The sequence below is a fragment of the Telmatherina bonti genome (assembly GCF_933228915.1).
Source record: "Telmatherina bonti genome assembly, chromosome: 7".
In the NCBI taxonomy this organism is placed as follows: Eukaryota; Metazoa; Chordata; class Actinopteri; order Atheriniformes; family Telmatherinidae; genus Telmatherina; species Telmatherina bonti.
In genome coordinates, this window is record NC_136625.1 from 26,609,518 (window position 1) to 26,621,799 (window position 12,282).

The 12,282-nt window shown below is 39.1% G+C and overlaps 1 protein-coding gene across 1 annotated transcript; it reads left to right on the forward strand.

The window, feature by feature from the left end:
- Positions 1-2,111: 2,111 nt before the first annotated feature.
- On the forward strand, positions 2,112-7,369 carry LOC306758774 (ceramide synthase 2-like; the record flags this gene model as incomplete). Its single annotated transcript, XM_079244161.1, has 10 exons — positions 2,112-2,278; positions 2,999-3,116; positions 4,048-4,166; positions 4,331-4,388; positions 4,540-4,590; positions 5,431-5,523; positions 5,772-5,900; positions 6,421-6,530; positions 6,670-6,823; positions 7,154-7,369. The coding sequence occupies 10 exons, from the start codon at positions 2,112-2,114 to the stop codon at positions 7,367-7,369; spliced, it is 1,215 nt and encodes a 404-aa protein (XP_079100287.1).
- Positions 7,370-12,282: the final 4,913 nt, after the last annotated feature.

The window sequence follows — 12,282 nt, forward strand, 5'->3', positions numbered from 1 at the left end:
GGTTGGAAGCACAGCATAGCACCCCCTCCTCATTAGTCTGCCATTTAATAGGACAAATTTTGCTTCACTGAGTGCTGACTAGTTACTTCCCTGACAACACAACACAAAAGACATTCAGTTCCTTTCAGCTCTTCACATGCTGTGTGCACACAAAAGCATGCACACACATATGCAAATAAAGCTGGATCACAGAAAAAAAAAAAAAAAAACATGACCTCAGACGAGCTGAAGGCTCAGTTGATATGAGTGACTGATTTTCATATATTTGACATCTGATATCTCAGCAGCGAATCACCTGTGCTCTTTCTCTTCGGGGTGGACAAAATCAAGGTCAAATACTGCTGTTCTAATGGCCACAATAAAAGCATCTTCCTGAAGATGCAAGCTTACTCGAACAGTCTGTGAGCAAATGTTTTTCTACAACATGAGAAATGCAAGTATACACACAGGCACAGTGCAGTTCACACCCAGATATATGTAAATCATTGTTTGTCTTAAAATCTTAACTTGTTTTACAGTTCCCAAGAACAGACAGTCATGTGAGCAGAATTTACACCTCATCTTGACACATAGCACCCACAGCTGTGTAACACTAACATCCAAGACTGAAAAGATGAGCCCAGTCAAATAAAAGAAGTGATGTTATCTATTAGCCCAGGAAGATAAGCAGGTTAATTGTTGTCAGCTGAATGAGAGTGGAGGTATAAGGGATGAGTCAATCTGTGTATTGTCTGAGTGAGGAAGAAGCAAGTCAGTGTTTTAAAGCTGTGTGTGACAATTAAAGTTGTATTAAAGCAGATCATTCAGGGATAGCAGACATATTTTTTTGGGATAGGAGGTTTCACAGGTAGACTATGTAAACAGTGAAAGAGGCGTGTCTACCTGGACACTTTGAGCTGCTTTTCTAGAAAGTAGTAATCCAGAGAAGTTTTGTTATGAGGATAATCTGCAATTGATAAGGGAATGAAATACAACATGTGTAACTGATAGTTTTCAATAGTTTTGGCTTCTAATGTATAGATTCAAATTTATATATAAATAAAAGTCCTGAGTAGCAGGGGTCATGTTTAAAATATACATGAATTAGTAGCAGTACCACTAAAAAGTGAACATCCCATTGACCACCCAATTAATAAAAAAAATTATTGATAAATTATGTAAATATATACTTGAAATTTTCTGATAAAATGATCCAATAACATAAAATGCAACCCAAAGCCCATTACAGAAATGTAACAGAAATTAGATGAAGGACGGCCCTCACCGGAAGTCTTCATAATAAAGCATCACTGTGCTTTAGCTGCTGAAGAAACATGGCTTGAATATCTCTAACTCTTCCAGATATTTCCTGCTTCACATGTTGCTGTAGTCTCACTTCATTAGGAAATTTGTGGACGGTAAAACTGACACGAATCACTCAAGTCATCTGCTGCTTTATGTTGGAAACTGTGCAAACAACTTCCGGTTACGTTGCCCAGCTTAACTGGTGCTCTCGCGCGGCTCGGCGCTCCTGCTGTCGTCGTCAGGATACAGCGGCACGCAGGCGCATCCTCGCAGCCTTTCCTCTGTTTTTAGCGTATTTCTGCGCCTCTGTTCGTCGGATTGACCACAACATCGTTGCCTCAGAGCTGTTGAGAGGTATGTTTCTGCTGCAGGGCTCGTGCCTCCTCGCGGAGGAGATGAATCCACTCTAGTCCAGCAGCTCCGCCGCACTTTGTTTAGAATATGCCAAATCCTTGTGTATGCTGTTATTTATCATTTATTGCTTGTGTTTTCAAGGCTGCCTTTTGATCACTGTGGGATGGGAGTAAATCTCTGAGATTGGTTTTTGGATGACATTTTGCATTTGAGATGGAGAAAGCTGCTATTTCTAGTAAATGTCAAAAAACAGTTGTGGATAAACTTGTCAGCATGTTTCTAATGTGCCATAACAGCATTGTTCCTGTCCCCACACGTGACACCCTACCTGAGCTTGTGCGCAGGAGAGGTGGCCTCTGATACCTCCTATCAAAGCAAACCAGCCTCCAGGTTGCGCGTGCCAGGCTGACTTCTGTTGCTGCTCAGCACTTTCACTCCTTCATCCCTTGTCTTTGTCCATCCTCAGAAAAAAAATGGACCTGCTGCCAGACTTTTGGAGGCAGGACTACTGGCTTCCTCCTGGTGTGACCTGGAAAGACATGGAGCAGCTGGCCAACTCTGAGCGCCCACTACCTCAGGACCTCTTCATAGCTCTGCCCCTCGCTCTGGGCTTTGTCGCCCTGCGCTATGTCTTTGAGAGGTACAGTGCACCTGAACTCTTTGGTCTGGAAACCTTAGGAGAGTCAGGGTTGGGGCGCAGGCCTTACAGTGGGGGATCTGTTGTCGTCTCAGTTGGAAAAAGGCCAGTTTATGAAATGATAAAAGTGAAAGTTTATCTTCACTGAAGCAGATAATACATTGTGGGTGACAGCAATGCCATACAGCAGTTCATGGAGGGCTTTGTAAGGGGATATCATCAGATAACTGGGACAGCGGAACAGAAATGGTTTTCATCAGAACATAAAACCTTTGGGAGTGAGGGAGAGAAAGACAGACATGAAGGAAGAGAGTTCATGCATTAATCCTTACTTTACTTTTTATCATATATCAATGAAGCACAGACAAGTGCACAATAAACCTCACAATCATTTGCACTAACACTTACTCACACTTTGTGATGACTTAAAACATCCTCACAATATTTGTGTTGTAGCAATATCAGGAAGGAAAAAATCACCATGATCCAGTAACTCATTGGATTAGCTTGAAGGTCATATAACTGTTATTAATGTTGTTTCGTACTTTATGGTGATGTGTTATAACATGGTCTAATGTCTTTTTAAGAAATAAATACATGAGCACAAACTCAAGCAGCTGTCATTTGGATTGATGTGCAAAGTATTTACAGCTTAAAAAAAGCATTTACTCACACCGGCCCACATCATTTGTGTGAAATGTCTATTTTCTTTTCACTCCCCAGGTTTTTGGCTCCACCCATGGGCAGATGTCTAGGGGTGAAGAATAGATTGCAAGTGATCGCTGCCCCCTCCCCGCAGCTGGAGTCATTTTACACCCAGAGGAGCAGGCAGCCAACGCAGGTGAGTCTGAAAAGGTCTCTGACTGCACGTCAACATGGTGTTTGAAACCAGACAAACTCAGTCCTTTTCCTGAAATGTTAGTAAGTTATTTAAAATATCCTCAGAAATAAATACACATGAATATTTTTAGATAATACTAAGATACGGAGGAACTTTGTGTTTGTATTTTTGTTTGTGAGTATAAAAAACCTTTTTGTATTTTAGGTCTTCAGTGACTGAACATTTTTTGAAATCACATAATTTTTTACGATATGATAAGATAAGATAAACTTTATTTATATAGTGCTTTTCATAGACACAAGGTCACAAAGTGCTTCACAACAATAAAAACATAGAAAACCTGCAACGTGTGGAAAAAAAACTTTTTTAATACTGTAATACTTCATGAAAATAGTAAATATTTTATTTAAAGGAATTTTATTTTAATAATGTCATAACCCTTCAGTGTTACATCAGTTCTGTCTCAGTGACCTGCAACAACTTGGTACTGACATGTTATGATTAAAAAGCTGAAAAATATGTTTCAAATATCTTTTTTTCTGTTTTCCAAATAAACAAAGCTGATGGACCGGATTCCGCTCCATTGTTTTCACCCTTCTCTAATCTGAATTTGGATATCTGAATATCTAAATCTGAATACATGAACTGCAGTCATCCATGCTGATGTATATCATCACATCACAAAGCATTTGGATTTACTTCAATTTCTGATTCCACAAGACTAATTTCTGATTTCTCTTTTCTGTTTGCAAAGTTTTAATAAACATAAAATTACATCAAAAACACCAGCAGAGTGGTGTGGTGATATCTGATGGAAACAGCCTTTGTCTATCATCTTCTCTTTCCTGTCTTTCTTGTTTCCAAAGACTTTGCCGACATAACTGAGATCCGTCTCTTCCTCTCTCATTCACTCCTTTTCTTCTTGTTCCAGAGTGAAATTGTAAGTTTGATTATGTCGTGCGGCAAAACGCAGAGACAGATCGAGACCTGGTTCAGACTCCGCAGGAATCAGGACAGACCCAGTCAAACCAAGAAGTTTGGAGAAGCCGCGTGAGTGTTTTCTTTCTCTAAAGCTTTCCGGTTTACCTCAAAATCCACAGACAGAACCGGAAGTCCTCATGAGAATGATGGTGATGTTGCACGTGTTATGGCTACAAAGGCAAAGACACTTAGAGAAGTGTCTTTGTTTGGTCTGACACCGTGTTGTTTTCCAGATGGAGATTCTTCTTTTACCTCACAGCGTTCACAGCTGGATTGACCAGCCTAATTGATGTGAGCACAGATTATCAAAACAATAAAAACATGATTTGTGAGTCAATCAAAGCAAATATGCAGTCTGAAAATTGGACATTATTGTTGTCCTTTTTGTACATTTCAACTTGTTGTGGTTTCCTGTTGAATCTTTCTGTCCTTGTCTGGTCAGAGACCCTGGTTCTGGGACCACAGGGAGTGTTGGAGGCAGTATCCAGTTCAGGTGAAAACATTTACTAGTACATATAACTTCCCTGTTAGCTTCATGCCTTACTTTTTTTTGTATACAGACTGTTAGGTGAAAGAGATGGTGTTTATGAGCTTTATATAATAAAATTCCTTTTACAAAAACCTGTAGACATACATTTTTAGTCGTATCCGAGCTGAGTTTCAGTCCATCAGTCTGGATGGTTATGTGTCCTGGAACTTTCAGTCTGATTCCTACATTTGGAGGGAGTCCAGCACAATCACTCACGGAGGCTGCAATTTTTTGGGTCACAGCAGGTTGGGTCAGATGGCGAAGCTGATCCAATCTAGCACCAATCCCCTCTTATCCACAAAGGCTGTGAGGTTATCCATGAGGCCACTGGGGCTGCTGCAGCTGCAGGGGAGGAGAAAGATTCATGTTCAGCATCTGGCTGATGTTGCTATCGCAGTGTGGACTACCTGTGTAGTTACAATCCACAAGAGTAATGTAAAAAAAAAACAACGTATTTTAGAGTTTAGAAAATCTTCAGATCTCTAATTTGGGCTGATCAACATAGAATTAATATATTTAGCTTAATGTCAATGAATTGGAAGATTATGGTTTTATTGCTTTAAGTTTTAGACAATCATCCGTATATCTCTTTGCTTTCTGCCTTTTGACTTTCAGCTTCCAGCTTTATTATATATTGTCTGCCCTTCTTTTATATAAAAGTACTTTCTATACAGATTAAATTACAAATATGAATTGAAAGAATGACCCACTCCTACAAACTATAAGACCTGCTCCTCTGCTTTTAAAACTAGACGGCCCTTTATGTATCAGCTGACGGGTTTTTGCTCCTGATTTCCTCCTCAGCCCATGGAAAGAGCTCATTTCTGGTACTACATGCTGGAGCTGGGGTTTTATGGCTCTCTGCTGCTTCGGATCTCTGTGGACATCAAAAGGAAGGTGAAGCTGTCAACATTCCTCCATGTGATGAATGTTACGTTTGCCCTTTTAGAGAAGTGCTTGAAAAGAATTGTGTTTGCTTCAGCGTGGTCATATTTCATGCTTCACTCACTTCACTTCTGCTTTAATGGAAAACTTCAGCCAAACGTTAATGAGTGACTAGAAGACTAAAATTCTTCTGCTGACATGTAAAGGTTAGTTTTGTTTCACATCTTAGATACACATAACATATATGTTTGCTTTGGCAGGATTTTAAGGAACAAGTGATTCATCATTTGGCTACCATCTTCCTGCTCAGTTTCTCCTACTGTGCCAACTACATTCGCATCGGCACCTTGGTCATGCTGCTTCATGACTCCTCTGACATCCTGCTGGAGGTAACGGCTTTCTAAACACAATATGCCTCTTTACAGCGACTCATTACAGATTTCCTCTGCATGTCAGCTAGTTTGCTGCCTCTGCAGTCTTACCAAAGTGAGAGGTTCAAACAGCACTGCAGGCTTTTCTAAGAAAACTCATTTACCCTCAGGACTCACTTCCACAGAAGGATCTTGTGATCCTGATGTCTACAAAGCACTGTGATGTGACCTTTTGTTTTCCTTTACAAAAGGAATGCTTGTATAGTAAACATCCAAATCTGACCAGTACTTGAATTATAGATATGAAAATATAAGGTAAAAATAAACCAATGTTGCACTGGTCTGAACTATGTATTTGTGCACCTGTTACATTGAAGGGCTCATGTTTATTTTTCAGTGTTGATTCTTCCCTAATCCTCCATGGCCATGGAGCTGTTTACTTTTTTTTCTTTTTTTACAAAAAGCTTAGACCGAATGCTCATGAGGAACTAAATAATCATTGATACTTGCATTGCATTAATCCTAATTAATTCTGCAGTCTGCCAAGATGTTTAACTACGGCGCTGGCTGGAGGAAGACATGTGACTCGTTGTTTGTTGTGTTCGCTGTGGTCTTCCTTGTGACTCGACTGGTGATTTTTCCCAGCAAGTAAGAACGCTTTTCCTTTTTTTTTCTTTCACCTTTCTTTCTTTTTCTTTTTTTAATCAATAAACTGTTTAATATTTCACCTAAGGAACTTGTGGGCCTGTTGTAGGAAGCTTGACTCCAGCTCTTTGATTACTTACAGAATCATTCGTACCACCCTGCTTCTGTCCATGGAGGTGTTTGAGCCCTTTGCTGGCTACTACTTTTTTAACATCCTGTTGATGGTGCTGCAAGCTCTCCACATCTTCTGGGCAGGCTTAATTCTGCGCATGGTTTATAAATTCTTGAAAGGCAAGGTGAGTGAGAAATGGACACTCGTTTAATTTCTTTTCAGCTTTGTTTTTTTTTTTTTTTCATTATAAGCCAAAATCCTATTTCTCATTTTTCTTGTGAACATTTCAAATTCATCATAGCTCATCCAATAACAATAACAACCACAGAACAAAGCATCAACATATCTATGAGGTGAAATTAAAAGGAGCAGTGAGTCTAATTTAACCAAATTGCATCTGGGATTGAGCCAAATCTGGTTTGTTTACTTCTCATTTAGACTCATCATCCAAGAGTCCACCAGCTCCTGTCGTTTGTCATTCGGTTTAAACTATTTGCATGTTTTCTTCCTGCAGCTGGAAAAAGATGAACGCAGTGATGAAGAAAGTGAAGCTGAAGAGGAGGAGGAGTATAAAGCAGGGGAGGAAAATATAGATCAAGGAGGAGACTACTATTGGGAAAGGAGTAAAGAGACTCTGAACTCTAAGCTTTCAATACTGACAAACAGTTGTGTCCTCAATAACTTGACCCATCACAGGTCATCTGTAGCTAACATGCATAAGGCTCAATAAGGACTTTTTTCTTTTTAATTTCTAGTTGCATTTCCCTCTGTTAGGATTACAAAAGACTTTGTTGCATCCTTAAAGACATAGTGTTGTATTTAGTAGGGTTATAAAGACACTGCTGTCTCTTTACATCATCTCCTCTGTGTTTTGATCTGTGTTCAGTAGAATTAAATAATTTGGGGTTAAAATAAATAGGTTACCCTTTTTAAGCTGAATACTCCAGCAGTTGTTTGCCTTCAGGACATAAACATTTAGGTTATGGGGCTGTCATGCTTTAGTTATATTGCTTTGCTATGCATTCTTGTGCTAAAGCTACCATAGTTGATTTATTCCAACTCGTGAGCGTTTTGTGTTGTTGGAGATGCTAATGCTAAAACAAAACACCAGAGCCACCTAGCTGCCTCCAGTACAGGTATTTTCTAAATGTTTTATTTAATAAAAATCACCTGCATTCTTAGTTTATGTCCATCCATGAGAAAAGAGATGGTAGGAGGCTTTTTGTATTGCTTGGCAACTTAATTGTCATTAAAAATCTGACCATTAAATATTGGATAATGAAGATAAGATTCTGGAAAAGGTGCCTGTGTCTTGTTCCACTAAGACCAGGAAAAACTGCTACGTCTATGGAAGTCTTACTGAGGAAAACTTTTTAAAAAGTCTCACTTTACTGTTTATATCTTGATGTTGTGAAACTTTTACATTATCGCAGTTGGCATTCTGAAACACACAATGTGATGGTTAGACTGAGGAAACTGTAATTGAATGAACTAGTGCTTTATACATTATTACCACAATGTCCCTCATTACGGTGAGATGTCTCAGAATGTAATATTTACTGTCTGTAGTGTCACAGTGCCATCTAGCGGCTTAATAGGAAAATGTCCGGGGTTTAGTCCTGTTTTTTTCTTTCAGAATAATTTCAAAGTTTATGTAAATCATTTAAAATAACGTTTTCATAATAAAGTCATCTATGATTGCAAAGATTGTGGCTTCATGTAGTTTAGGGAAGGTTTTAACTTGTAGCTCATTTCCTCCAAAGTGATAAGTTATTTAACTTGCATTATAATTAGTACCATATATATTTTATCATATGTTAATTTTGTTATTACCATATTCAAGACAAAAGAAAAAAAGGGGGCGCCAAAAACTCATAGCAGAGGATGGTTTCGATCCATCGACCTCTGGGTTATGGGCCCAGCACGCTTCCGCTGCGCCACTCTGCTACTGACAGCAACCGGTGAAATAGTCAATCATAAGGACTGTCGGACCACAGTATGTGCAGTTTTGACTATGTTATGATTTCATCGAGAAACGAGGTGTGGATTTATTTGTGCTGGCAAGAGTAATTTTCTAGCCCAAAATCTCAGGTTCAGCTTTTTATAAAGTTTAAAAAAAGAGGGACCCAGTCTAGAGACATTTAATCCTTTCAACACTAAACTGTGACTAAGATACTCAACTAGGATACATTTTCACACTTTTACTCTTTGTGTAAATGACTTTGGTGCATTCAGTTTTATTTATTTAATTTTTAGTTATTTATTCACTTATATAACAATTGCATTTGCTGGACTCAGAAAAGGGCCAATGATAATGAAAAGGAAAAGGTTTTAATTGGTTTAGAAACCTACTGGGTGGTGGCTGATATCTAAGAACTGAGATGCAGTAAAGAAAGCCTCTTCATTACACAAGAATGTCTAGCAGGGACTCGCTTTTAAAGATGATTTGTGAAGAACTAAGCATATGATATAAGAAGCTGCAACAGCAGGGTTGTGATGTTGTAGCTAGAGCAGGTAGGAGTTTACTCCAGATGCGAGCAGGCACAGGGGATGGTGAGTAATGTAGTCAGTCAGAAGTGGAAGATAATGACTAATGATGGTGTAGGGGAGATGGGAAGTATCCAGTAAGCCACAGTTCAAAGCAAGATCCATATCCTGAATCCATAACAAAAGAAACAGCCATGTTGAAAAAGCCAGAGTAGTCAAAGAGTTTGATTCAGATCCAAATCACAGGATGGAGAAGAAGCTTACGAAATATAAGAAATTAACAACTTCAATTTGGCCCGAACGTTTTGATTGGTCAGAGTTTTTACAGATTTACAGGAAACTGAGGGGTCTAACTATATTTCTTATTGTTTGTGATTACACAATGTATCGACTCCTACCACTTCACCCAGAGTAAAAAAAAATGTCTCTAAGCAAGATTAACAACTATACCTTTGAGACAGAGGTGAAATCGCCTTTTATCACTTAATGTAGCGACTTCCACAGTAGCTAATGAGGAAACGACTGGGTCCAGTCTTGCTTGATGTGCTGTTAGTTCTGCAAATGACGCACATAGGCCACATATTTTGTAGGCTCATTTATTGACTATCTGAAGTACATCCACTGCCTGACGTTCTAGGTGAGATGTAATTTAGAGAGTATAACATTTATGAACTAGGACGGTTAACAAACACTACAGCTACCCAGCCCCCCTCTTCAGAAAAAAACTGCAGTGAGTGGCTGACAACGCCTTTTTAACTAGTCAGACTTGCACTGATTCCCATCCACATGACCCCACTCCACATCACCATGACAACAATGTAACGCGAACCATCCACCCAGTGATAATTCCCCATCAAAACTAAATTTATGGCTCCTACATTCAAAGGACTTGTTGAGTATTAAAGGACAGATGACTCAGCAGACTTATGCATTTATCTTTTGCAGACTTGACTACGAGATCGCCGTCCTTTCAAGTCTACCTAAAGTTCCCCGGACATCTGCAGTTAGTGCAGAACCCTGATGATCCAGTCCTGATTAGGAAAGTGTATCGTAGAACTTAACTTCACTATCTTTATTAAGGGATCTTTACTCCTGGTCTGCACTGGTTGATTTAGGTCAAGTGTGTCCAAAGTAAGACCTGGAAGGCCGCTGTTCTGCAGTTCTTGGATGTTTCCTGCTGAAGTACACCTGAACTAACTTTGACAAAAGCTGTTGAAGAGATCTGTTTAATTTAAATCCACTGGTTTTTGGATCAGCGAGATAACTAAAACCTGCAGAATTGCGGCCTTCTAGGACTAAGCTGGATGGCTACAATTTAGGACCAAAATCAGGATTTTCTGATTTCTTATGAAGCAACCAGAACCCTCAGGTCATCAGGGTCATATCCACTTCTTGTTCCCAAAGTTGGGACTAAACAGGGAGAGGAAGTGTTCAGTTTGGGGAGCAAACTTTGATAAACCTGCAAGTCTGCTAAAACCCTGTTGCTTGAAATCAGGTTAAAAAAAAAAAAAAAATCAATATTTGCCTACTTTAATTAGACCTGTTAATTCTTCACACCGGAGCTTCTTTTTATTTTTAATTTGACCTGATTCTGTTTTAACTTGTTCTGTTTATATTTCATTTCTTTTATTTCTTTTTTGTTAAAATTTTGTTTCTTATGTACTTTTTATTGGTTTTACATCTCACCACCTTTTTCTACATAACATATGATTTAAAAAACGTGTCTTGCCTTTAGGCTCCACATTTTTATTGTGATAGATGTGTTAGATCCCAATCCTGGTACAGTTCAAAATTTATACACAATACAAATTAGCGCCCAGACTTAATGATAGTAACACAAGGTAACACACGCAAGGTAACAGCAATAATGTTTACAGAAGTAATCATTTTATTACTATTAATAATAACAATATTAATAGTTATAAAGAGCATAATAATATATACACACACATATACATTTTTCCTATATATACATTATCTATATATATTTAGCATGTGCAAAGACACATCAACTGCAATGTGATGGGTATGTGCAAAAAGTGACAGAGTTAGACCAGGTGTGTCATGGTGATTCTGACAGAGGTAGAGGAGTTTTAAAGTCTGGTTACAGAAGGTAGGAAGAATTTCCTGTACTGTTCCTTTGACCAGTGGTGTTCAATGAGTCTGTTACTGAAGCTGCTGTTTAGCTTGTTCAGTTTATTGTGGAGGGGTGAGAAAGATTGTCTAATTGTCAGCAGTGTTGCCATCATCCTCTCCTCTACCACCTATTCCAGGGTGTTTAGAGCCAACAACAGATTGTGCCTTCCTGATCAATTTGTTCAGTGTTTGCATCCTTTGCTTTGATGCTCACACCCCAGGACACCACAGCATAAAAGATGGTGCTTTCCACAACAGACTGATCTGCACCATTTTTTTTGTTTTTTGCAGACATAAAACAACCTGAGCCTCCTCAGGAAGAAAAACCAGCTCATGCATTTCTTGTAGATGGCCTCTGTGTTGGTGAACCAGTCTTGTTTATTGTCCAAAATTAAATCCAGGTACTTGTATGAGTCCACAAGATCCACATCTGTCACCCCCAGTGCAGACAGGAGAGGTTAGGGGCTTGTTCTTCTTACTTAAAGTCCACCACCATCTCTTATGTCTTCACTATATTCAGTTGTAAGTGGTTCTGCCCTCACCACTTCCCATAGAAGTTGACTAACTTCCTGTACTCCCCACCCACCCCACAATGGCCGTGTCATACATCATACACCATACACATGCATGTGCAAGTCAGTCCTGAAAAAAGTCACATTTTCAAACCCTGAGCCACTAAAAGTTCAATAACTAATTTGACACAATTTTAGTTTTGTTTGACACTGTAAAACTGACTGTAAATCATTATCAGTGTTCAGATGAGGCTGCAAACTGCTGTTCAAGAGAGAAGGAAGGTTTGATTTTGCTCCTCCTACCTGTCCATCCCCCACAACAGGTAGAAAACTTACTTATTGCAGAGTACAGCTCACCTGTGTGGTAAGTGTTTCTGTGGACTGGGTCAAGTGTTTCTGTGGACTGTGTGTCCATCTGTGGAGTGGAGATTCTTCTTCTTCACCTCTGAACAGACTGTAAGTCTGAACTTTCGTCTTTGTGGAATGTTTGGAGAATGTGTTCACTTTG